Raw genomic sequence first — 27,701 nt, 5'->3', positions numbered from 1 at the left:
ACTGATTAAGAGTTACTACAGTACCACACAGTACCCCAGTAGGTGAGCTCCATTTTCTCCTTAATCATATGTTGTTAAGTGTGTATTTTTACCCATATTCATCTTCTTCTAATCAAATAGTTTTGGTGCCTAATCAAAATTAAGCAGTTTGTGATAAAAAAAAAAAGTTAGATACCTGAACTCGCCTGTCATTCCAGGTGTCAATCCAAACATCGTTGTTGGGAAAAGAGGCTTTCCTGCCAGCAGAAAACAAAAGACAAAAGACAGAATTAAGTGTAATTAAAGGCACTTTATGTACTACTGACACCTCAATCATCTGCTCCACATACGCAGTACGTCTTGAAGTTCCTCTAGTTACTCATAGGTGTGCAGCTCATATCTGTTTATTCAAAACAGCAATCATCTCCCTGAGCTGAGTAAAGCTATTTGCTTCAGCTGGCAGCTTATCTTGAGTATATGTGATAGCAGTCAACCTCTGTCCCAGGATGTTAGCTTCAGACAGCAGCAGCTACACAACATGAGTAAAATAACCCTCATCTTCACGGTCTGCAGAGTTGTGAAAACTGAGGGATTTGCAAAACGTGTTTATAGAATTACACGACCGTGTGAAAGGTTTTGCAAGGTTTCCATGTTGTTTGCGCTACGCTCAAGATCCATTTTGGATATATCCAGAGTCAAGTATTGACGTACTAATATAAGAGGTGTTCATGTGTAAGGACTATGAAAAAATAATGACATGGCTGCTTTGTAAACACAGTACTTTATCTTTTAACAAACACTGGAAATACTCGAAAAACTGAATGTGACAGCACAGCTCACGATATTATCTTTGTGCTGTATTAATGGGTTTTTTCCTTTTTATAAAATCCAGAGCTGTAGCAACATTCACATTCATTCATATGCATGCAAGTCTATACACATGCTTGACTTTTGTGTGAGGGGAAACATGTGGACACACTATTTGTCCAGTTGATTGTATTCAACCCTCAGGACAGCAAAATCCCATTGCAGTGCAGAGCTGGAGGGGTGTTTGTCCACCTGCGTGTGCTTGTGTAGGTATGTGGACTCCTGTGGGAAAGGCAAGGGTCATTAAAGTGATGCAGTGAAGGTTGCGATGCAAGGTTGATCTGCCTCCACCCACCTAGACAAAATGCGTCCACTATATTTGTGTGTTGCTGTACATACAGTACATACATTCTCTATTTTTTGTGTTAGTTTTCCTTTTCTCAGGTACAATATGGTGTCCAGTCTTTTTTATGTGTTGTGGCACTAAGCTGGAGGAGTGTCCCAGGGCGGCATGTGTGAAGCAGAGGTCAGAAGTTATTCAGGAAAGCACGCAAAGCAGTACGCCAGCACTCATGTTGCACACCGAAGCTTATTTATTTACAAAGATCACCAAATCGTCCTGTTTTTCGTGTTTCTCGTTTATCTGTATGTACATGAATGTTTAACCTCAATATGCCTGCGTGTTAATGTTTCATCAAACCATTGCAACGATTTGATGTGTCACTGAGTGTAAAGCTTAACTACAGTGTGTGTGTCTTCTGGGTGGCGTTACTGTGGCCAGAACAGGCGAAAGCATTAACCTTTAACCATGACAGTGTAACCCAGAGGATCTCTCTGTCATTCAAGGAAATGTCACAGTCAAAAGAAGCCTCCTAAGAGCTCCCCTTGGAGACGTATACACTCTTAGTGTTTTATGCCACAGCCTGAGCTGTAGTCTATCTTCACAAAACAAATATTTAAGTAAAATATAAATGTTGAGTGTTTTTAATATGCAAAAGTGTTTGGAAAAGTATAAAACCGTTTTCAGCTTCATCCGCTGCTACATCGTTGTATTAAAACTGCTCTTGTAGCTCTGAGCGTGTCTTATAAATTGGTGTACAAATACTGCTGTGTAATTCGTTATCAGCTTCTGTCCCACGCGCCCTGTGCTCCCTTCTTGTCACAAGATATGAGCTTCCTATCGTCTTTGTTCAGCCGTAGCAAAAAATAATTTGATTGTTGCAGGTGATTTAAAATGTAGGCGACTCAGGGTTCATGCAGCTTTTATGGCTGTGATCATATTCTTGCTTTAAACTTTACCTCGTCTCTGTCTAATTATGGTACAAAGAGGAAAACAAGTAGACATCCAGTCTTTGAGCTTTTGATTTATTAGTAATTATTTTAAAAGCTGCTGTCAAACTTTATATGTATGTAGGTAGAATTTTAACAGGAATTCAGTTTGTCCTTCTTCTTTACTGCCCAGCATCTCATCAAGGATATTCTGAAAGTGCCTTTTGTGAAAAATATGTAAAAATGTAGATGTGAATTTGAGTCGTTTTATATAGCAACTAAGCTGCTAATACACATTCATGCAGCTTGTATTGTAGGGGCACGGATCTGCAGAAAAATAATTTTCTAATAATTACATCATCTTTATTCACATTGTTGCAGACATGTTCACAGATAATACTTATATGGTGTATAGGTTAAGGGCACAGACAAAATATCAAGTTAAATTTCTAGTTCATAAAGTGTGTACTGGAATATTTAGAGAATATTTAATAGGCTGCTGCAATGCTGTGATCTAGGTTGACATGCTTAATGATATTTTTCTTACTCTCCAACCTTTTTTTTTTTTTTTTTAACAAAAATAAATATTTTACCAAGATGGACGAACTTAAATACCTCATCTTCTTAAAGTATAGCTGAAAATATTAGGCTGTACAGCCTTTTATTACAGACTGTGATCAAAAATGTGGATTCAAAGTTAAGCGTATTTATAAAATTCTTCCAGCAGAAAGAATCAAATGTTATAAAAATGTGAAATTCTATCTAATAAATTTTAAACTGTGACTGAGTGACAAGGTTGAGGTTTAGTGTAGAGTAAACTTCAGGGTTACAAATCTTATCCATGCATTTGAAAAACAGCAGGTCAGTGTTTGTCTTTGGTCTGTTTTTTTTATTTTTTTAAACAGAGACTTCTTGTTTAAATTAAACTGAGCTAAATTTTTTGCTATTGTTTTTCCTCCACAGATCATAGCATATCAGCCATACGGTCGCTCTGTAGACTGGTGGGCATATGGAGTTCTGCTCTATGAAATGCTTGCAGGACAGGTAAGTGGTACAAACCCACATACACCTTCACAATGGAACTTTGCTGTCTACAGAAAATGCTAACACCTTCACACAGAAACAAGGTTTCTCACAGATTGCTCACACCTACATTTTTCCCACATATCTTAGAAGCAGCACGGCTCTGCTGGTGCCTAAATGAATTCAGATGGTGATGCTTAGTAAAGATCTCAACGCCAGATCATCATAAACACGTGGTATATTAATATAGACACCTTTTAATGTATTAGGTTTAGTTTTAGAGTCATATATAAATCTCTTTACGCAGTCACAATATTATGGCTTACCGTCCTTTTGTGAACAATAACTCAAATCCTAATAACATAAAACATCACATTTTGAGAGTGAAAAAGTATTTTGACATAATTCTACTCTTAAACAACACTGGTTGGTTCAAGTCTTTTTATGGTGCGCTTGTTTGTTTTACAGTACTACTGTTCTTGTTTATTTATGGATGCAGCATGGTGTGCTGCGAGGAGACATGAGTCAATATTCTTCAGGTGAACACATCAATAACATGTTGGCTGGTACAGAAGTGCTTCTTTTAGAATAAGTGCAAGTCAAGAGAAGGTGGACATGAAGTTTTCTGAGGAGGTTTTCATGTACTGCATCTGGAGTTACTAGTTAAGACTTTCTCTTTCCTTCAAATTATAATTTGTGTGCAAGCTAGGCCAGTAAAATTTTCTAACTTGACCCAACTTTTTTGACCCCTGATGTGTTTGGGAAGCTTAATTATCTACTGTTATGCTAATATAGCATCAGTCTGAAAATGATAATGGTCCACACGTTGGTTAAATTGTTTTAACTTAATACACTGTTTATGAATTGTTATATATATTCATAGTGTCATAGTCATCAACGAATCAGTACAAAAATGACTTTAAATCACTTTAAGACATTATTGAGTCAAAGTGAAGCATCTTTAAAAAGGCCCAGAGTAAATGCAAAAGCATAATTGTATTGTTTACGTTAATCTAATTAGCTCAGAGAGGAAGTGGCTATTAAACAATTAACAAAGACTTTATTCAGACGTTCCCTTCCTCTGTCCCTGCCTTGTGTGAAATTGGGTAAAGGGGGCATGACGCAGACAGGCTACCTCTAGTCGAAGAGGCCAGCGGAGTGGAAATGACGAATAATTCATTTTATGGACTGTCAAAACACCCACATTATGGTTACTGATGATAACAACTCAGTGAGCAGGGGAAGAGAGCTGGGTCATCCACTCCATTTTTCCCTGCAAGGTCTTCCTATGAAACTTATTCTCCACTAATAATAATTTTTCATATCTTTATTGTTCTTGTTGTCTTTATTTGTACGTAGCTCTGTTCAGTCGAACTGTTTTTTTCTGCTCTCTTTTTATTCATAAGAGAAAACTGTTGAGTTTACTTGTCTATAAAAGAAAGTACAAACCGCAAATGTTTAGAGAGCAGCAACCATTTATTTATATGTTGTGTGTCCTAACACACTTAGTATTGTCTTTTTTGACTCACAGCCTCCATTTGATGGTGAAGATGAGGATGAGTTGTTCCAGTCCATTATGGAGCACAATGTGTCCTACCCCAAGTCGATGTCCAAAGAAGCTGTCTCTATCTGCAAAGGGGTGGGTGAACTTGACAATGAAACATGATTTGCCATTCATCAGTTTTTGTGGTTTTAGCAGAAAGTCAGAAATATGTTAGTTGAGTTAAGTTTTATTTATATAGTGCCAATGTACAAGGCACTTTATATTGCAAGGAAAAGACCCTACAATAGTAGAAAGAAACCCACAGCATATGGATGACCCCCTGGGCGACAACACTTGCTAAGAGTGGGGAAAAAACTCTCTTTTAACAGGAACAAAATGACCAGTTTGGGTAAGAGGGAAAGGACAACTGAGGATATATGAGTCCGTTTGGTACTAAAGAAAAAACCCACAACTGTCGTTGTTTTTTAATTTTTGCTTTTAAACACATTCATAAAAACTCATTCAACTAAACATTCAATGTGAGACACGTTTATTCTCCTGTTTGGAACTGTTTCTTCTGAGAAGCTTTCACACTTTCCCTGACGAAGCTCTGCAGCCTTCACTCTCTTCACTGAGGCTAACATAAATGAACCTCCTGGAAGAGGGCTAAAAGCTCTTACTGCTACTTCAGGTTTTGAAGAGCATTATTCGTCACTGACCATGAGAAGTAAAGCTTAATTTTGCAGGAAGAATGAAATGTGGTCTCTTTTAAATACTGTCCGGGAACTCATCTAAAAGTCCCTTTCTTCTTCCCACTCAGTCCCCATGTCTATGGCCTATATATTATTAAAATACTGAAGAGAAATCCTAGTGGATCATTCAATATACTCATCACAAGTCAGACTGTATCACCAGGCTCATGTGCACTTGTTCCACTGGGTATGACTGTATGGAAAAAGTGTACTGTCAGACTGAATTCCCTCTTGAGCTGGTTCATCTGTGGTGTAAATTATTCAGGGGTCCTTTCGGTCTCATCAATTTTGAAAAACAGTGAATGTTTCTAATTTACAGCCAAGGTTATCATGCATCAGGAAGCATGCTTACACACTAACACTAAAGGGTGCAGTGCCAAGAAAATGTAATAATCCCTCCCTGATTTCTTAACTTTTTGCATATTTGTCACGCTCACATATTTCAGATCATCAGACACATTTTAATATTAGAATGATATTTGTGCGTGGGGAGGATTCTGTGGAGCTGGATTTGTGGAAAGGTTGGAGTCCTGTTATGTCTGACATGAAACGAACACAGTGTTTTATAAAAAGAACGTCATACCAAGAGTCAAACATGGTGGTGGTAGTGTGATGGTCTGGGATGCTTTGCTGCTTTGGGACGATTTACTGTAACTGATGGAACCATGAATTCTGCTCTCTAGCAGAAAATCCTGAAGGAGAATGTCTGTCCATCAGTCCATGGACTTAAATCAGATTGCGATGCTTTGGCATCTCCTTAAACAGGGTGTTCATGCTTGAAAAACCTCCAGTGTGGTTGAATTACAACAATTCTGCATAGAAGAGTTTGCAAAAATCTCTCCACAGTGAGATGAAAGACTCATTTCCAGTTATTGCAAACCTTTATTTGCTGTTTCAGCTCCCAAGGGTTCCAAAACCAGTTATTAGGTTTAGCAGGGAATTACTTTTTATACCGGGACATGTAGGTTTGGATAGATTTTCTTTTTCTCTCCCCTAAATTAAATCATCATTTAAAAACTGTCTTTTGTACTTACTCAGGTTACCTCTGTCTAATAAATAAAATTTGAATGATGATCTGATACATATAAGGGTGACAAATATGCAGCAAACTAAGAAATCAGTAAGGGGGCACAGAATATAGACTCTAGAGAGACTTTTCCTCTTTTTCTGTCAGCCTGCCATAAATACTGAGCTGTGTAATTTCAGACCAATTTTTCTACAAGTACATTTGTTAGGATGTTTTTCTTTTGTATTAGGAGTGTTTCACATTTCTCTACATCTCTGGTCCACATATTTCAAAATAATGTTACTAGGAAATGTAACTTGAGACAATGTACAGTGTTAGTATTTTAATGGAGATGTCTAACATGTGGAGCAGAGTTTAGTATTTGTTGTGTTGGCTCATTACTGGCCTTGTTGGTCACTGACCTCACAGAATGCACTAACCAGGACTGTTAGCAAGTCTGTTTCAGCAGTTATTGGTAAATAGCTTCTGGATTCCACAGAGGGGAAGTAAGTGGTACATAGGGTCAGTGCAAGTCAAGCAAGAAAAAATAGTGGGTTATTAATATTGTGTGCCTAATTTTATTTTAGCACAAGAATGTTTGACAGCAATGACATCATAAAAAGAGCTTCTAGGACACTGAATTAAATGAAAACACAGTGAAAATCTGAGTGAGCTATAGTTTATTCAATCAGGGAATAAACAAGAAGGCAAAACATGCACATTAATTGGACCTTAGATGTAAAGAAATACATGTTCTTTTTGAGGATGACCTGAATTTTATGTACATTGCATATGACAGTTAATAGATATCTATGAAATCAAATTTGGTCAGTAAAATTATATTTAAAAACTCATTTTATTTGTTATACTTGAAAGGTGTTGAGAAACAGAACCGCACACATTTATGTTTTTGTGAGCCTACAGTGAATTTAATAGTGAAAGTGGCAGTAGTTTTATTTCTGTCCAGAGGCTATGCAAAGTCAATGAGCTGTGCATTAATACGCTTTGTCTCCCTGTCTCTCCCTCGACTCCACTTGTGTCTCTTTGTCCTCCTCTGTCCTTTCTCCTTTATTTTTCTTAGCTTTGTGTATGTGTGGGTTTGCACACAAAAGTATAATACAAATTCTATGGGGACTTAACTCTGTTTGCAGTCGTATTTTGGGCTCCTGTCTTCCTTTCTGCCTTTGAAAAAGACTTGGTTTAAGTTTACTCTGAATTAGATAAGTAGTACTAATGGTTAAGTGTAAGGTAGGTTTACTGGAATTTACTGGCAGCCAGTGTATTGTCCTCTGAAGTGGAAGAAGCAGAAATATGTGCCTGTACTAGTCTTAGCCCCGATTCCCTGTCCCAGTCCCTGTTGGGCAGGGCGTCTGTGATTTTTCTCACTGGATATATATATATATATATATATATATATATACATATATATACATATACATATATATATATACATATATATATATATATATATATATATATATATATATATATATATATATATAGATAGATATAGATATAGTGCTTGACAGCAGCCCAATCCACTGAGGAAAGAGAAAATGATGAAAGTCAGAAAAAGCTAGGTAAAAAAAAAAGATTTAGGTTAAAAAGGTAACAGGAATGCTATTTTAAATGTAGAAGGCATTCATCTGGGTGTACAGTAGTCTCAGTAGATCAAATGTTCACGAGGCCTCCAGGATACTTCCTGGTTTTTAAAGGATCATGATTATGATAGAGTTTCCTGCCCCATCATGCCCTTTCTTTTTGAATCGCTCCAAATTCTCCTTTTCTCACTTTTCTTCTCGATTCTCAACTACCTCGCCCCTGCTGCCCAATCCGTCAGATCTTAACTATTTTATGTTCTCAGCAGGAACAGCAGGGTGGTGTCAAGGTTATGTAAACTTTTGGAAAACGTGCAGCTAAACTGTTTGCTGCCAGTTCATGATGTGGTGAAGCTGTTGAAGTTTGAACGTTAACAGTTGGCAGACAGGATGATCAAAGGCTTCCTCTGAAATGTCAACACTAGACTTGCAGTTTTCTGATGGTAATTTTCACATCACACTTATGCAAAGTTATTCGAGTGCTCAAGATCCAGAACAAGTTTGAGTGTTTGATACTGTGGTGAGCCAGCAGCCGATTTCAAGTACGTTTCAGCAGGATTGCAGCAGGATGCTTTCTTGGTGTCACCGACAGTCCTGTAAAAGGCTGCAAAGGACTTTTTCTTCCTTGTCAACAGCTGTCTGGTGCACTCTGCCAGCTGAATGCATGCCATTAGTTCAGATGTGACTGAGCCCACAGCCTTAAGGGACTTGCAGAAAGGAAACCGACAATAAAAATCCTGCAAGTTTAAATTCAGGACTGAGTAACCCATTAGCATGTTCCTGTATCAAAGAGACATTTTTTTAAAAGTCTAGTAATAAAACTGAATTTGTGCATCTGACTTTGGTGACTTCCTAAACATCTCATGTAGTGTTGAAGACCAGTCAGCATGACTGAGCTGCATTAATCACTGATTAGGGATTTAGCTGAAGGTGAAATGCAGTCTTCCATCCTTGTGTGTTCTTGTTTGCATGTATATGCACTCTGTAGAGAGTACATACATATATAAAAAACACCTAGCACGCCCCTGCGGGCGGTTTTATCCTTCAAGCTCGGGTCCTCTACCAGAGGCCTGGGAGCTTGAGGGTCCTGCGCAGTATCTTAGCTGTTTCCAGGACTGCGCTCTTCTGGACAGAGATCTCCGATGTTGTTCCCGGGATCTGCTGGAGCCACTCGCCTAGCTTGGGGACCACTGTTACCTTCACCCTCCACATCCTCTCGAGCTCTTCTCTGAGCCCTTGGTATTTCTCCAGCTTCTCGTGTTCCTTCTTCCTGATATTGCTGTCATTCGGAACTGCTACATCGATCACTACGGCCGTCTTCTTCTGTTTGTCTACCACCACTATGTCCGGTTGGTTAGCCACCACCATTTTGTCCGTCTGTATCTGGAAGTCCCACAGGATCTTAGCTCGGTCATTCTCCACCACCCTTGAGGGCATCTCCCATTTTGACCTCGGGACTTCCAGGTTATACTCGGCACAGATGTTTCTGTACACTATGCCGGCCACTTGGTTATGGCGTTCCATGTATGCCTTGCCTGCTAGCATCTTGCACCCTGCTGTTATGTGCTGGATTGTCTCTGGGGCATCTTTACACAGCCTGCACCTGGGGTCTTGCCTGGTGTGATAGACCCCAGCCTCTATGGATCTTGTACTCAGAGCTTGTTCTTGTGCTGCCATGATTAGTGCCTCTGTGCTGTCTTTCAGTCCAGCTTTGTCCAGCCACTGGTAGGATTTCTGGATATCAGCCACCTCCTCTATCTGCCGGTGGTACATACCGTGCAGGGGCCTGTCCTTCCATGATGGTTCCTCGTCTCCCTCCTCTTTCTTGGGTTTCTGCTGCCTGAGGTATTCACTGAGCACTCGGTCAGTTGGGGCCATCTTCCCAATGTATTCTTGGATGTTCGTTGTCTCATCCTGGACTGTGGTGCCGACACTCACCAGTACCCGGCCCCCTTCCTTCCGTTTAGCGTACAGCCTCAGGGTGCTGGACTTGGGGTGAAACCCTCCATGCATGGTAAGGAGCTTTCTTGTCTTTATGTCAGTGGCTTCTATCTCCTCCTTTGGCCAGCCTATTACCCCAGCAGGGTACCTGGTCACGGGCAGGGCGTACGTGTTGATGGCCCGGATCTTGTTCTTACCGTTCAGCTGACTCCTCAGGACTTGCCTGACCCTCTGCAGGTACTTGGTGGTTGCAGCCTTTCTAGCGGCCTCTTCATGGTTCCCATTCGCCTGCGGGATCCCCAGGTACTTGTAACTGTCCTCTATGTCTGCAATGTTGCCTTCTGGTAGTTCAATCCCCTCAGTTCTGACTACCTTCCCTCTCTTTGTTACCATTCGACTACACTTCTCCAGTCCGAACGACATTCCAATGTAGATTGCTGTATAGCCTGGTAGTGTGGATCAGTGAATCGATGTCTCGTTCACTCTTGGCATACAGCTTGATGTCATCCATGTACAGGAGGTGGCTGACAACTGCTCCATTCCGTAGTCGGTATTGTTAATGATCTCACTGAGGGGGTTAAGGCCTATGCAGAACAGCAGTGGGGACAGAGCATCTCCTTGGTAGATCCCGCACTTGATGGTGACTTGTGCTATGGGCTTGGAGTTGGCCTCTAGTGTTGTACGCCACATCCCCATTGAGTTCCTGATGAAGGCTCTTAGGGTCCTGTTGATCTTGTACAATTCTAAGCATTCCAGTATCCAGCTGTGGGGCATTGAGTCATAGGCCTTCTTGTAATCAATCCAGGCAGTGCACAGGTTGGTCAGTCTGGTCTTGCAGTCTCGGCTGACTGTTCTGTCTACCAGTAGCTGGTGTTTTGCGCCTCTGGTATTCTTGCCAATCCCTTTCTGTGCCCCACTCATGTATTGACCCATGTGCCTGTTCATCTTAGCCGATATGATGCCTGACAGGAGCTTCCATGTAGTACTGAGGCAGGTTATTGGTCGGTAGTTGGATGGGACCGGTCCCTTCTTGGGGTCCTTGGGGACCGTTCGACCTTCGGTTAGCCATTCCGGGTGTCTCTCGTTAACTAGCAGCTGGTTCATTTGTGCTGCCAGACGCTCGTGGAGTGCAGTCAGCTTCTTCAGCCAGTAGGCGTGAACCATGTCGGGCCCTGGTGCTGTCCAACTCTTCATACTGGAGACCCTTTCTTGGATATCTGCCACTGTGATGGTTACTGGACCCTGTTCAGGGAGGTCGCTATGGTCTGCCCTCAAATACACTAGCCACTGAGCATTGCCGTTATGGGTTGCGTCCTTCTCCCATATGCTCTTCCAGTATTGCTCAGTCTCCAGCCTTGGTGGTGCTGTTCTCTTATTGTTCCCTTGCCACAGAGAGTACAGTAGAGTTCTGTGGAGAACAGCTGGTTTATTCTCCTGCCTTCTATCTCTCTGGTGTACCTCCTCAAGCGGCTGGCCAAGGCTGTGAGTCTTTGCTTGGCAGTTTGCTGTATTTCTTATGCACCTTCTTTGCCGCACCTTTCTGCAACTCCGTTAGTTGGCTAACCTCCCTCCGTGCTACTTTGATCTTGCCCTCTAGCCTCCTTCTCCATGGAGGGTACTGCCCCTTGTGGCTGTTCAACTTGTAGCCAAGCATCTCACTGATCACTGCTGCCGTATTGTAGATCAGCTTGTTAGTGTCGGTAATCGTGGTTGTAGGTATCGTCTGTAGTGCTGCATTAACATCATCTAGCAGACCTTCTGAGGGTACTTCACGTAATCTTGGTAACCGGCTACGGGGGATCCAGGTTTCAAGCTTGGCCATGATCTTATTTTTCAGGTCAGTTCCTCTCGCACTCAACGATCCTTCTCCTATCGCACTTGGGGCTATGTACCCAATCTTGGGGGGGGGGGGGGGGGGGTGATGATGATATCTCCCCCCTGACCTGGCGTCCTGACTCCTCCTTGCCGTAGCATTTATGTTGTACCTCGTCAATCTCTAGCTGTGATAGCAGTCCCTTCTTTCGAATGTTGGAACACTGAGCTACTAGTTGTTTCGCCGTCATTGTGGATGTTGGGTATCGAAGAATCCATAGGTCCATATATGTATGTATGTGTGTGTATATATATATAATATACCATTTACAGAAGCACACCCTGCACAAAAATACCAAAGCAATGAGATCAATGTAAGCATTTAACTCAGATTTTTCATTCATTGTCGTTAATTTATCCAGGTGAAAAGTCTTGAGATCTAAATCTGGACAACAGGGCAGCAAAAGTTATAACAAATACATAGTGTTTTTTCTTTGGACTGTTAATACCGAACTCCACCAGGTTCTGCATCCATCTCCAAATGAGCACTTTGCTTTCTGTTGCACTTTGGTCAGGGCAAATCACCAAACTGTAACGAGAGAGCAGGTGCAAAATGTGTTTGTAAAACATACTCTAGTAATATTCCAGATACACATACACACATAACAATTTATATTCCATTATGAGTCTTGCTTCTGTGCATTTCAAATATTTGGCCTGCATATTTCCCACTGGTACGGTGGCTCTAATTTTGTAGTCAGCAAGAAGGTAAAGGCAACTGAAAAGTCAGGAAAGAAACATTTAAGTTTCTTGTCATTTCCAGCACATTATTTGAACATTTATTTTTAACTAATGCCAGTGGCCTTCTGCTTAATTTAAAACAAGGACAGGTTGTTTGGTGGTTTTGCTTCCTTTGGGTCCCTGCATCTTGTTTTACTTTTTAACAAAGTCGTCGCTCGATGTGCGATTAGAAGTGGCAGCGGTTCTCTGAAGGCAGAGCATGCAGCGGGAGAGAGGAAAAAACCCCAATGATATCACTCTTTTTAAGACCCATCTGTTTAGCTGTCATTTGGTGACCTAGTAAAGAGGTGGAGTCACATTATGAAACATGAAACACAGCAGTGAAAGAACTGAGCTGGAAGTTTAGTTCAGAGAGATAAAACGAGTGTTTACCAGTGTTTCAGGGTCTTCAGTGCTCCACAATATTAAAATAAATCTTTATTATCATTATTATTATTATCCTTAATCTAACTGTAATTTTTTTTGTGCGTGTGTGTGGCCATGAGCAGTTGATGACTAAACACCCATCCAAACGTCTGGGCTGTGGCGCTGAGGGAGAGAGGGACATCAGAGAACACGCCTTCTTCAGACGCATCGATTGGGAACGTCTTGAGAACAGAGAGATACAGCCCCCCTTTAAGCCTAAAGTGGTAAGTCTTAAAGCACACATAGGCTACATGTATGGAATTACTGTAATCAAGGTTAAGATAATTGGTAGCTTTCCGAGATAACTTTAACTTTCATTAAAATAAGGCCGGCAGCGTTTATCTGTCACAGAGATAATACTGACTCTGTTTACATATGTGTGCATGGTGCAAAGTGCAATACAGCAAATAGTGACATGAGTGATGTTTTTCTTTCCTCTGCAGACATAAACTAAAATGTAAACTCTCTACAGTGACATAAACAATCATTTTAAGTATGCTGGTCATCAGTATTTCATCCTACTCACTGCACACAGCACTGCAGTTTGCATCATGCACCACAATGGAAAAAATAGAACCCCTTTTCTTTTATCATATAACTGTTATTTATGCATTTATTTTTATTTATTTTTTATTATCTGTCAGTAATTTAAATCCTTCTAACAACGGGCCCTCTTTGTGTCATACTGTTTTCTCTCACACACGTTTCAATGCTTGATGCAGTTTAGAGGTTGGAAGGGAGACTGGACTTGAATACCTATAGAAACATTTATATCCTGTTAACATTATTATTAATTCATAATAAAAAGTGGCTTCAGGTGATCTCCTCTCGGTCTTAAGCACATGTAAACACATGCAAACAAGACAAGTAGATAAATACAACCTTGTGAACTGCATATATCTATAAAGAACAGATGTGCTTATCTCAACATGACAAATCTGTTATGGCAAGGCATCTAATAGCCCTCTGCTGTGTTCTCTACTCCCTGGGGGACTATCTGTTCTTGGCTGTTTGTTTACGAACTTCTGTCTCAGCCTTCAGTCAGATTTGTCTCAATACGCACAAAAACTCAAGAGTTACTGGTTAAAACTTATTAGATTACTGTACACAACCAGAGTAATGCATCTTCACGATGCCTCATACTTTATATCTATTGGCTGATTGCTGTATGAATTTATATGTTCACAAATTTCGTCTTAGATTTGCAGTATTCAGACATTCATTACTTGGTGTTTTTCAAATGGTGGATAATGTCAGAAAATAATCTAGACAAAGTTATATTTTATGAAGTATTAAACATCCAAATATAGGAGATCCAGCGACGCTAAATGAGATTTACATATAAGTTTATCTGTGGATCAAAAACTATATAGACACAAGTACAGACAAAGCAATTTCAGATTATCCTTATCTATGCAAGCCACACAGTGTGCTTACTTTCCTAAGGGGTTCATTAGCATTTGATCCATTCTCTTTTAAAGCTCTACAAAGGCCCTCCAAACAGTATTTCTTGATTGTGTTATAAAACGCACCATAAAGATTTTCTTCACCCAAAAAATTAACATCATGTCACATGACATGAGTTAATGTTTATTTAAGGATTTTGTAAAGTTTATATTAAACAGATTCATTCCTGTGAAGGAGAAATTACGGAAAACTCCCAGATGACCCCTCCTTTCTGGTCTTTCCCCATCTGCTTTATTTATCCACACACACATGCACGCACTCTCCACCAGCCATTCTGTCATGTTGTGTTTGGCTCTTTAGCAGCCAGATATCAAAAACTCTTTGACCAACTTGGTTAAAAGTATACCTGGGAGTATACCTTGGAAGTTTGTTCAGAGAATTACAAATTCAGCTGCCTCCTTGGCTGCTGAATTTGCAAGAGGGCATATGATGACAATGTTTTAATTAGTTGTCATGCACCTTTTAAAACCGCCAACGAAATGCCCTCTGGTATTTCTAAAACCATATCTCCATTAAGAAGTAAATGGCCTGTATTTGTATAGCGCTTTACTTAGTCCCTATGGACCCCAAAGCACATACACTACATTCAGTCATCCACCCATTCACACACTGGTGATGGCAAGCTACACTGTAGCCACAGCTGCCCTGGGGCGCACTGACAGAGGTGAAGCTGCCGGACACTGGCGCCACCGGGCCCTCTGACCACCACCAGTAGGCAACAGGTGAAGTGTCTTGCCCAAGGACACAACGACAGAGACTGTCGGAGCCAGGGCTTAAACCGGCAACCTTCCAATTACAAGACGAACTGCCAACTCTTGAGCCACGATCGCCCCTAAATTAAGCATAAGTGCTATAGCACCTTGTGAAAAAGATGACAAGCAAGTCAGTGTGACTGCTTCCTGCCTCACAGCTTACTTTAAGTCTCAGAGGCACGAATCGGCATAGTTACAACAGGTAAGTTGGAAAACATCGTTTATTCAGGTAAATCCATCACTGAAGAGGAGTACTGTTTACACAACATTGTGATGTCATGGTGTTCTCACTTATTTGCTCTGTCTGTTAATGTGTGCACAAGTGAGCATTAGGATCTGACTGTGATACAGTCTCACTTTAATACACATTAATACTTGTCATTATCCTTGCCTCTGGTGGAAGATTTACTTTATTGCAACAATTTTTTTTTCCATCAGTAAAAGATTTGATTAAATGCAGTAACTTACTGTACGCTCTTGTATTCTTATATAACTCAGCAGTTATTGCATGATCACAACACATTCACACATCAACAACAAGGAGAGTGCGAGCACATATGTACTAGATGTGTTGTTGGCGATCCAATGTGTTGTTTTTGAATATAAACTGAAGAACATAATATATCATCCTGACTGGATCGTATGGTTTATAATGTGCAGTAAAATAGCTGATCTAATGTGACTGCAGTCCATTGTAACCCATTAATGGTGATTAACAGTGGTAGGAATGTCTATTAAGAATTTAAAACACAAGATGGAGAGCCTTACCACTGGAGTAATCTACTACCCACTCAAGAACTCAGTGTCATAAACATAGTGGGAGGAAATCAGTCTTAGAGTTTCGTAACAGCAGATCCAGGCTCAGAACTGTACAGCGTTGTATGTCTCACAGTAAATACCTAATTATTGGCTTGGGACAATTAATAGAACTGTTACATTAAATATAGCCTGAAGTCACTCTGATTTCCAGTGAGCCATGTGAAATTTGATACAGCTTTAACATAATGCTCATTTGTCTTGTTAAATCAAGCTGTAGGCGTAAGCTGCAAATGACATGTGCTTTGTCAACAATTGGTCATTTCAGAGTCAGATCTCAGTGTATAGTTATAAAGAGCACACATTTTGCAGCACATCAATCATGTAGAGCACATATGTTTGCAGATTTCAATATAGACTGCATTTCTTTAAACAAAAAAAAATATATAGTAGGTCACTTAGTGCTCTATATGTGTGTGTGCCTGTATCCATTACATATTCATTTTGTAGTTTTCTTCTGTTTCAACCCTCAAGGGCTCCAGTTCTTCTAATAAGGTGAATCCTGACCTCTTCCATGTAGTTTTCTGCTGAGTGTGCTGGGTTTTCCTGAAAATGCTTTGCGTTTGTATGTGCGGGTAAATGTATGTGTGGAGGAAGTGTAAATATAAAAGGTTAAAGGAGATTAAGGAAAAACAGAGGTGGAATCATTCCTTGCATTTACGCCTCGTCTCTGCGTTCGTTTGCTGCACAAGCCTGCAAGTTTGTTGCCGCGTAGGGGGTGGTAATCAATATCGTAGGGAGAAAGAAAGGTCTGTGTGAAGTTGAAGGCAGGTAAAAGCATGCAAATGTCCATGCTCTTGGCATAGTGCATGTTTGCATGGATCTAATAGGTGCAGAGAAGTTGGAAAGATGACAGAGGTGGAAAGATAATAATTAACATTTTTGAATGCTCCCTGCAGCCATGTAAAGACACTTATGGTCTATCGTGTCCATCTCGCTGTGCCATTTAATACAATGTTGTTTCTCATTTCATACATCTCCTTCTCACAACTTACCAAATATGTTCCTGTCTTTTTAATCCACTCCTCTTCTTTCCTTTCTCCCTGTGCATCTTTCCTTGCTCAATCTCACTTCATCCGCCTTATGACAGCTTCGGAATTGCAATCAATACACTAGCTGCACCCAGCTGGGAGACTTTTACCATCTGTATCTATTGGACCGGGTGTCAGATAGCATGAGGGACATTGTCTGTGCAGTAGAATGATTGTCATGGCAGGCTCACTTAGCGTTGATCCACTGTTCCATTATTGTGCTGAATGCTGTGACCGTTCAACTGTGTACTGCAGGTAGCAGACACACAATTAAATGCCAGCAACATTCAGCTAACTGTGTTGGTATTTGCTGTGAAACCAGGCCGATTTCTTCAGAGTACAAGACACTTGATGCCCACACGTTTGACGCCTACTTGTGGATGGCCGATAGTGTTTATGTCAAAAAGAAGTAGGTCAAAGCTGCTGATTGATAGTAAATGAAGGCAAGGATGCAGGGCAAGACAGAGTGGGAGGACTTAGTCACTGCACAGAAGTCTTGGAACGTTGGAACATTGAAGGAAGGGATGTGCATGGCTCATAGGATGCACGCACAGGCACACACACTGAGAAAATGATGGCAATATGGGTGATTTTTGAGTCACTGTGGCTTTGGGAAATAAGAGGCAAACACTGTTGCCTTTTGCTGAGGATATGAGCCTTTCCTCTTGTTTTTTTGTTGTTCATTTTGAAGTTTTATTTATTATGTGTTTTTGATTTGAGGTCAAGAGAAATCGACTCTTTATCACATTTTCTGTAAAATCTTTGAACTTATTGGTTTCCCATCAAACACAGTTTATCTGTCACGGACCAAATTTGTAACTACAACACTGCAATATCTTATAGTCAAAAGACGTATTTAAAGAAATATTTTGGGTTGGGTTTTTACAAGTTGAATTCATTGGAGCACAGCCAGTATGCAGTTTGCAATACAAACTTTTGATTTCATCTCTCTTTTATCTTTCTGCACCAGTAATCACAGGCTTCAGCTGTACTTTGCGATTTAGTCACATTATGGCCTTGTGAGAGCTAAAAAGCAAAGAAATTTCCCTACAGATAAGCTGTTCAGATCCAAAGCACATTTCTGGAAAACCTTTTCTTCCACACTTTGTCTGATGTTCTCCCTTAAGTGGTTCGTTGATGTTGACAAACTAGCAACCCAACAAAGAAAACATAATGTTTGGAAGACGATGAGAACAGAGTGCTTCCCAGGCCGCTGGCTTCAGGGAGCTGAAGGTAGAGAAAAAAGAGGAAGAGAGAGTCTTGGCACAACTCTTAATGGAGGCAGGCACTCATTTGTCATCCTAAGTAGCTGAGTGTTCTTTTAATATGCTTGGGCACAGAGGCGTGCACGTCTGTATGTGTGCAGTGAGAGAGGGAGGGAGATTAAAGATGAGAGAAAGTAGGTCAAAAACCCATGTAGGACACTGTGTCACTATGTATGAGAGGATGTATCAGCAGCATCATAGCCTTGGTCTCACCCAATCAAGGTTGGTTGAATCACATAGTAAAAAATAGGAGTTGTAAGACCAGCTTTGTGCTTTTCCAGCAGAGCATGTTTGTGCGCCTAAAAAGTCACAAAAACACTAAGACCATGTTCCCAAGACAGTGGGTCAAAAGATAATCTTCTTTTTTTTGTTCTTTATTTTCCTATATTCAACATACAGAATATGGTATTTTCTCATCAAAGTCCTTTACTTGGAGTGTGACGATCTGACGCCAGGAGCTAAACTGTTTACTCAGCGCTCGGTGCTGCGAGGGGTAAAAACAACACTAACCACTGTCACAGTGGTTTCTGTTGACAAAAAGGGGGGGGGGAGCTCACATATGCTTTACGTACACACTGGTTAGAGTATTGCTTGAGAGCAGAAGCCTCATGTCACAAGGAGTTTTGTGATCTAGAAAGGAACATCTTGGTGCTGGAGATTGTCGTTGGAGGTCAGAGTTAAAAATGTGCTGCTTCACTTCAGCGATGGATTGCCAGTGATGGATAGAAGAAGACAAGTGGGCAGCAGAGACGCAGCGGTGGAAGGATGCTAGCGATTACCCATCAGGTGCCCGCTGTGTGCGAAGCAGAAAATTCAGAGGCCCCCCACCACTCACGCACACAAAGAGTCACATCTTGATGTGCGTCTTTGCCCTCTATCTACTCTGACAGGGTGGTGATGGCTTAGAGCGAATGTCACCTGTCAGTGACAACAGTCGCAATCAAAAACCTCACACACAAACACACGCCTCTTAGAAACAGCAGTGTCTTATGTTTTCATCGTATGTTGTGTTCACATCACCTGGCACGCTCTGTCTAGCCTCCTAAAAAAATAGTAAAGTGAAAATAAAAATAGAAATGTCTGCAACTTCATACTTGTGTGTGTTTACTTGACAAACAAAGACAGACATACCTTAACACGCACACATAAAAACAAAGAATTTCCTGTATGCACAGTGACAGTGATGTCAATTTAAGCATGCATAGACCTAGGCAGACAGCGTTATCTTGTTTGTGAATGGAATATAGGACAACAGCGAAAAAGGTCAGTTAGTCAAGAGTTTCAAATCCAGGTCACAGTCAGTCGTGGGCTTCAAATGCCCAGATACTAATAATTAAAACTGATTGAAAGGGGCTGAAAACAAGGGGAAGACAGTATATAGTGGCTGGCCAAGCTGAAATTGCTGGTGTTCAGTGGTCATAGCGTTTACAATCCAGAGAAGGGACAGATGCTGTGATGGTGGAGATTGATGTCTGCTAGGCTGTTTTGAAGTGATGGGTGAAGCACAAGTCAGTGCATGCCAAGAGGAGTTTGCTTAGCAGAGGACAAAATCAAGCTTAAGATGTCACCACTTGACTAAGTAGCTGGATATAAACATATTTTATCTGAAAAGGTTTAGCAGGTTTCATTATTGTGTTATAAATACTCTCCAAACAAACTGTTTTTACATACAAATTTACTTACTCATTAAATATTTTCCCTTTATTCAAACAGCCTTTTCAGTTTATTGCATCATTGATTGTTTTTGTATAACAGCAGAACTAAAGGCGCTGTGGTTGCTGTCATCCTTTCTTTCTCTTCAGGTTCTGTGTTAGAGTCTCATGGAGTTTGGCAGAGTGTGTTATGCTATCAGTCAGCTGCAGAAGTAATAATTCGTGAATCGAGTGTGAACATTTATCAAGTTGTTCACTAAGTTACTAGAGTATGAGCATATGTGTATTTGGGAATTTGTGCATCCACATAGATGAAGTCTGTGTGTGGGTGGATGAGTAAATGAGGATAGAGAAGGATTTTGTTTTCTTTTTCCTTACTGAGGAACAGGAATAATCAATCTACTTTCATTAAACAAGATAATATTTTAAAATTATTCTAAGAAATTATCCAATTTATCAATTTGTCTGATTTCTTTACCGTCTTGTCCCACTGGAGCCAACCCCAGCTGGGCTGGTTAAGAGAAACCTGGACACTGAGATTCACCCTTACACCCTTACCTAGGGCTAATTTAGTATGACAATGATTGCGGGAGAAAGCAGGAGTTTCTAAATGAAAACAGGGAGAACAGCCTACTAGGAGGATTGAACCATGAGCCTTTGGTTTTGAGGTGCAGTGCTAACCACTGTACCACCCTACCACCCTTGGCTTTCATCATTACCTTTAGGGCAAAATTTTAAACCTGTGCTTGGAGATTGAATTGAACAAACCTTGTAGAGACTTGATCATGACAAATAAAATATTGTTTCGTTTTGTTTCTTTGCCTTTGATACCATGGCATGCTTGTGGTTGGAAGCCACACTCCTGAACAGACAATTACAGTGGAATACGCATAACTATGAATGGCATACACAGAAACATTACTAGAAAACACCGAACACTGTAAAACAGATTTTTTACATTTATTATAAATTTCGTCTGAAGAAAAACAAGCAACTAATGTCATATCGCTGTAATTAAATATACTAAATATATATACATATTTACACTGCACTTCTAAAAACAGTTTTTATTTTTTCCATTCAATGTGAAGAGCAACAAAATTATATGCACACCCACGTCTGCATACATGCAAGTTCTTCCTTTGCTGAGGAATTCTCTGAAGCATTTCTGGATCTATCGCATGACGTGATCTTACTGAGTGTCCCTTCAACTCACGAGCGTGAACACTTGACGGCGCCCGTTCTATATTGCACCCCACTCATGAATATAGTAATTAACCCCTCTGTGACCTTGTTGCACCTCGATGATGTTGTCATTCTTGTTGAAGGAATAACTTTCTTCTTCTGTAACATACTTAGCTGAAGCCAAAACAAGGGCTTTGCATTGCAGCAGGTTTTCAGAGTTTTTGGAAATGGAGTGTGGCTTATCCTGGAGGTCCTAACACGATTTCCTCTCGTAGAATCAGTTCACAGTTTGTTTGTTTGAAACTGCGTTGCTGTTTCACAGCTGTGCCGATGTTGGTTCAGTATTCAGATGAGTGCGTTGTGATTCAGGTGAGCAAGATGTGGAGCATGTAATCTACATTGGGGGGGGGGGGTGTCAGATGTGGGATCTTGTCCAATATTATGCAGGTCAGAGGCAGAATGAAGAAAGGTTTTGATTAGTCGGCAGGTTAAAGCAGGCGTATTTATAGTTGTTGGCTGTTGCACATTGTCAAAATACCCAGGCTAGTGCAATATTATTTTGCGATATGAATGGCGAAGACAATAGTAGTGACTAATGATGTTTGACAACGACTATAATGAGTGTGTCCTGTGCTTTGGGCACATTGGTGCAAAATTACCAAGTAGTTAAAAACAAATCCTGCTGAATGCAGTGGCTGCTGCCTACAAAAAATTGCTGTGTACTTGCCTTTTAAAGAGATGCAGTGTGCACACTCCTGCCTGAGCTCCACAATTTCTTCTCTGCCCTGTAGAGTCGATCTACTTGCACTTTTCAAATCATTTTCCACACCTAACGTCTAAACTGCTCCCTCTTCTCTGCTTTCTCTTTGTTTTTTTACAGTGCGGCAAAGGAGCGGAGAACTTTGACAAGTTCTTCACACGCACCCAGCCCCAGCTCACACCGCCAGATGAGCTGGTTATTGCCAACATTGACCAGGCCGAGTTCGCAGGGTTCTCTTTCATCAACCCCCAGTTTGTACACCCGTCGCTCAACAACAGCGAATGAGAAGGATGGGAAAACCTCTGTGAGGAACCTTTCTGCTCATCGCTACCCATTTAAACCAACCACCCACCTAACATCTGACTACCATTCAATCCTAATGTGTTGGTGTTATTCCTAAGCAGGATTCTAGGGCATGCACATTTTGCCAGTATATATTTTGAATTGGAGAGGCTGTATTTGTCTACAATTTAAGAAATGTATTTCTCTGCGTATAAATCTCAATGGATTGAAGTTATATTCTACAGAAATAATTGGCAGGTTGTAAATTGTATCTACTTGGATAATCACAGTATGGATATTATGTGATAATAGTGTAGATGCTATAGCCAAATATGAAGGAGAGGCGGTGCAGGCGTTTAAACAGCACCTTGTTGTTCAATGTTTCCTGTATAATGTTTACAGTTTTTCTCTCCTTTGATTTCATGGTGGTGGTGTAAAATGAAATGTTTTTACAAATTGATTCTAGGCAGTCTCAACTTCCAGTGTGTGTGTAGCAAGCCAACTGAAGGATTAACGGTGAGGTCCTAAAACATATGCAGCCTGTAAACTCATAGGTATCAAAGTGTTGCGTCATTTTGGCAACAAGTTCACTTGGCTTTACTATTATCAGCCACTTTGACCTGATTGTGACAAAAAATAATAGTTTTAGCTCCCAATCCCTTGTCCTTATTAAGCTTCAGCTTGTATACTTTCCTTGTCAATGATTTTGTGGACAGTATGCGGACACACAAGTTTAACAGTGGCAGTCTTATTAACCTACCTTGAAATCAAACCGTTTACAGTTTGTCATAGTCGAACACTTTTTAGAGTTAATCACTGTTTTGTCCCATGCTACACCCACAGAGCCTCACATTGGTCTTAAATGTTGTAACAGAGACTGTAAAGAATTTTTCAGTTGCTGAACACATGACATTTTGTATCAGTGTGCATTAACCATAAAATGTTTTATTGAATATGGTGTCATCAGCTTAAAAGCTGATAAAACACTGAAATTCGATACAGAAATTTGATATCAAATTTGAAATCCTTTCCCGTTGCGTTGCTGTAATGAGAACAAACTTGTCTTTCATTTGGAGCCATTATTAGTTAAATCAGTTTTTGTTTTGGGGGTTTTGTTTTTACTGTTTTTACAGATTTGATCTCACTCTCATACCGTATTTTTCCATTATAGCAGAATAGTATTTTAATGTACTTAAAACTGGTGTGTATCTCATCTGTAAATAATTGCAAGTTCTTTAAAAAAAAAAAGAAAAGAAAGTATAGCAAGTTACAGTTTTATACCAACACCTGAATGTGCTTTTATTACATCAGTTAGATAAGCCAATATTTGTATGTTAAAAGCCCAGTACAGATCAGCACTGTAACAGTTTCTTTAACAGAATCCACATTTAGAAAGTTGTGAAACATTTGTTCTACTCTTTGTCTGAATTATATAAAATTCTTCTTTTAAAAAAATAATAATTTTTGAGCGATTTTGACTGCAAATTGTGTGTTGATTGGATACACGTCTGGCTGTTGACCGTCCCTTCGTATCTGCATGCTGTTGGTAGGCATCATTCATGCACGTGATACATTACGGTAAATGCTGCATGCTAAAAAAGTACGAAACTCCAAAGAATAACAATGTCACAGTAATCAAAATCGTGGTTTACAGTAAGTACAGATCCACTTTAATGTTTTTACTGGTTTCTTAAAGAATGGTGACCGTGATTAGCTTAACTACATGCTGGCTAAAAAAAATCCTACTGATAGGACTTCACTCTTAATGGAACAAGTTGTCAAAATGTTAGTAGTAATGTCTCAAACTGCTCCTGCTTGCTCTGATTCTGTATGTGCTGTTTAGTACAAACTGTATTTTTCTTTTTTCTTTTTTTTACAAAAATGCACTATTTCCATCTCAATTCGCCCACACAGCTCCAAACAAACCCACATTCAGCTTGTTTGTAGGTCTTGCCTTGAGAGTGTTAAACAGTCAAAAGATTTCTCCTCTCATACACCTTTTCCTTTACCTCAATCGAAAATGTCATGAGGTCAGGAAAAAAGGTTAAGGATAATCTGTAGGGACTTAGAGAAACAACAGTGGTGCTAGGAGAATGTGACCTCCACTAGCAGTTCATCTTAGAGAGACCACATCTGAAGTATGTAGGCTGTATAAATGTGGATAAACCAGTAAAAGGTGTTACTTCATTACCAAGGTTGGATTTGTTCAATCCTACGAGTTTAACATATTGCTGAAATTTCAAAACACATAATTGTATTAGGAGGTTTATGGACAACACAGCAATGATTTGCAAGTGGTCTGCATCCCTTAGCAGCAATGTTGATTGTTAGCTTTCGAGATTTCTTTAGTAAAGGATTCTCTAGTGTATGATATGCCAAAGTAGATAAGAAAGGAAGCAAGGAGGCACTGAAAAACCTTTCCTTTGCAGTCAGAGAATTCGACCATCTGTTATCGTGGTTGCTGTTTAAATAACTGGTCAAAAGACAATTTCACCAAAAACCAGATTTAAGGTGGGCCGTTACACATCCCTGCCGATTATTATCGCTGCTTAACTGAGAAAACTAGTCAGCTGTCTCAGTCATTCAGTGCAGATAGATTGGTGATTGTGAAAACAAGCTACAAGATCAACAGTGATTTGCCAAAAGAATGCAGATCACAGGATTTGAATGCTATCGAATAGACATTTATTATAGCATAAATGTAAATACATCTAGTAATAGCTGATAGACTTAAATTGCTTTTTAAATTCTTTCATGAGACCTAGTCGCTGTCACAGGGCTTAGATCAGTGCTGTCTTCTGTAGAAGCTTGATATACTGCATATATATTGTATAGATATATATATGCACGCGTATACACTCTATGTCCCCGTGCTCCTTTTGCCTTTACCTAAGAGAATTTGGAACACAGAGTCCAGATCTTTGGTGAGTTTTGGCTTAGACACTCTGATAATTGGTAGATCAGTGGGGGGACCACACGCTCTCTAGTGTCTCATGAATGTTTATTATAATCTTAATGTTGTGTTGTTGTTGCTTTTTTTTTCCTTTTTGGTTGTTTTTTTTTTTTGCTCTCATTTTTTTGTTGTCAGTTTTATTTCTCTAGCATCTGCACAATTCAGGAATGTTTCAAAGGATATATCTCAGTATCATACTGCAAAGCTTATATCTAACTGACATAGATAGGATAGATATTGTTTGAATGTAATTGAACTTAATATTTTGTCAGTATTTTTGTCCGATCTCTCCTAGTTTGTTTCCCATCTTATACGGACATTTGCATGTGCCAAACCTGGAAAACACCGGAATTTGAAAATTGCAGCGTCGCACTAGCTGCGGTCACCAAAACAACTTTGTTTGGCAGCTTCTAAAGGCATACGCTGCTGTACAGTCAGTTGGCCACATTACAGTAGCATGCTAACACGAGTATACAGTGCACATTGTGTCAGTACACTTAACAATGCCAGTCGGTTTGATAATCAACTTATCCTGCACGTTGTTCCCTTTGGGCCGAACATTTCATTTGGTAGAGCGTTTGATATTCACAGTGAATTTCAGAGAAATGAGAGAAAATATTCCTTGTACATACTCAGAGTTTGCTCAGCAGCAGTCTTGCCCTTGTCTAAACCTAACTTGCACCTCTGTATGTGACAAGTGCTGACTTAATAGCCTAGCTTCATCCCTTTAATAGAATCTCTGTTGACTTGCTGTGTTTTCAAAATGTCAAGTCACAGTCGGTGTGGGCATAAAGATTATTCCTCCCTTGTGTGCCTTTCCCAGCTTGTACACCTATACTGTACATATTCTTTTTACTCTTTGTCTACCGTGTTCTAACCTGAAGTCTCTTTTCCATTTTTACTTCATATCACAACTCAGCGTCTCAGATCTTAATGTTAAATGTGTTTTCAAACTAGGTAATTAATAAAAATAATAATTCACACGAATGTAATTTTAAAGTTTTCTTTTTGTCACTGTCACAATAACCTTTAACTGTCTAAAGATTTTAAACTGGATTCATTCTTGCGTGTCTCCTACCTTTACCTCCCTGTGCCTATTGATGACTGTACAACATGGTGAATTAATTAATATTGTGTATCAAAAATATCAAAAGATTACGCTTGTTGATGGATGAGTGAAGAATGAACAGGTGATGAATTGGGTTAAGCCGAAATGAATGACAGGAGAGATGATAATTGCTCGTTTTGAAGAACAACCCCCGTGCCTCATCATATTGAACCGTCCCTCCTTTGTCCTCTCTTTGAATCAATCTGTAGTTCCTTCCTCAGTGCCTGGGCCATGTAAATCCATTCCTCATTGATAGTGTCCCCCACCTTTTAGATCCTAGGGTAGTGGTTATTGTATCACTTTGTGAGTCTGCACGTGTCATCAAGACTAAATGTGGTCCTGGGGACACCTACTCTAGTGGGAACTGCCACAAAAGCAGGTGAACACAGTAACATCACAACTTTACAGGTGTGTAGTTGGGATCAAACGCAGTTGTGGTCTAAACCACAAGTTCCCAAACAAAGATTAGAAGTAAGGGGGCAAGAGGCCCAGTGGCCCTGTCTGTTATCACGCCCCTATCAAACAGTCTTTTGTATTGTATATGTATTTGTAAATCACCATACGAAGAGTCATATTTGGTGTATAAACTCAGTACTTTCCTCTATGGGGCTAGTCCTACAACTCCTTGGTGCTGCAGCTGGTTTGATCCCATCACAAGTTGGTCTCTAGTTTCTAGTTCACGCAATTCACTCAACAGAGACGACATCAGCCCAAGACTTTTCAGTTCTCTCTGGGTTTGACTAATGCACCACAGGAAAGAAATTAGCCAAAAGTATTTGTTCTTTTACATTTTTTACATGTCCTCAACTTTTTTTAAATTTAGTTAGGGTTAGGTTTAAAGATATGGTCATACAGCTGTTTCAAGATTTTATTTTAATTTATAGATTTTAATTAGTACTTCTGTCAGTCCTTTTCTGTGGATGAATCTGGTATGACGTCTTCTTTGTAGTTAGTCATCACTCTGCTGTTTCCTGCTCGATTTGAATTAAGAGAGTTTTAAGTAAACTATCCTCTTGGCCAATCAGAGCATAAGATCAGTGATGTGCAAGAATGCCTTATATCTTAATCCACAGTGTAACCAGTTCTCCCACTTTCCTCTGTTCAGTTATAATCTCTGCACCCCTGTCCTGTACATAAATGACTTAAATTAGATATCTACATAGACTGTAAAAGAAAGAACATATTGTATTTTGCAAATGGTGTATGTTTGTTATTTTTTTTCCCTTGTCAGCCTGAAACCTTTAAAATGAGTCTGAGCTACTTACCTTGTAATTGATTGTGTCATTTGTACCTAATGTATGATAATGCAAATAAAAAAAGCAAAATGAGGTCCATACTTACACAAGTGAATGTTTTTGTTACTGGCTTCTTTCAAACTTTGCATGAACTGTGTATTATTTCAAAATGCATTGTATTGTTGGGGGTTTAGTTTATGTTTCTCCTCAGATGGAACACAAGCATGTTAGTCTATTTTGAGCAATGTGTCACTGGTGTCTCACACACACACACACACACACACACACACACACACACACACAAAATTGATACTGACCA

General features: G+C 39.9%; 1 protein-coding gene across 3 annotated transcripts in view; it reads left to right on the top strand.

The window, feature by feature from the left end:
- prkcaa (protein kinase C, alpha, a) overlaps nucleotides 1-27,497 on the top strand; it is a 138,260-nt gene extending 110,763 nt beyond the window's left edge. For all 3 annotated transcript variants that reach the window (XM_040034281.1, XM_040034282.1, XM_040034283.1), the window contains 4 exons: nucleotides 3,019-3,099; nucleotides 4,610-4,717; nucleotides 12,960-13,100; nucleotides 21,925-27,497. In XM_040034281.1, coding sequence (XP_039890215.1) covers nucleotides 3,019-3,099; nucleotides 4,610-4,717; nucleotides 12,960-13,100; nucleotides 21,925-22,089 — 495 coding nt within the window. In that variant the 3' untranslated portion in view covers nucleotides 22,090-27,497. The remainder of the gene's footprint in view (nucleotides 1-3,018; nucleotides 3,100-4,609; nucleotides 4,718-12,959; nucleotides 13,101-21,924) is intronic.
- The last annotated feature ends 204 nt before the right edge of the window (nucleotides 27,498-27,701 follow it).

Source organism: Simochromis diagramma, unplaced genomic scaffold (genome assembly GCF_900408965.1).
Source record: "Simochromis diagramma unplaced genomic scaffold, fSimDia1.1 OVJJ01000747.1, whole genome shotgun sequence".
NCBI lineage: Eukaryota > Metazoa > Chordata > Actinopteri > Cichliformes > Cichlidae > Simochromis > Simochromis diagramma.
This window is presented reverse-complemented; position numbering and strand designations above follow the sequence as displayed.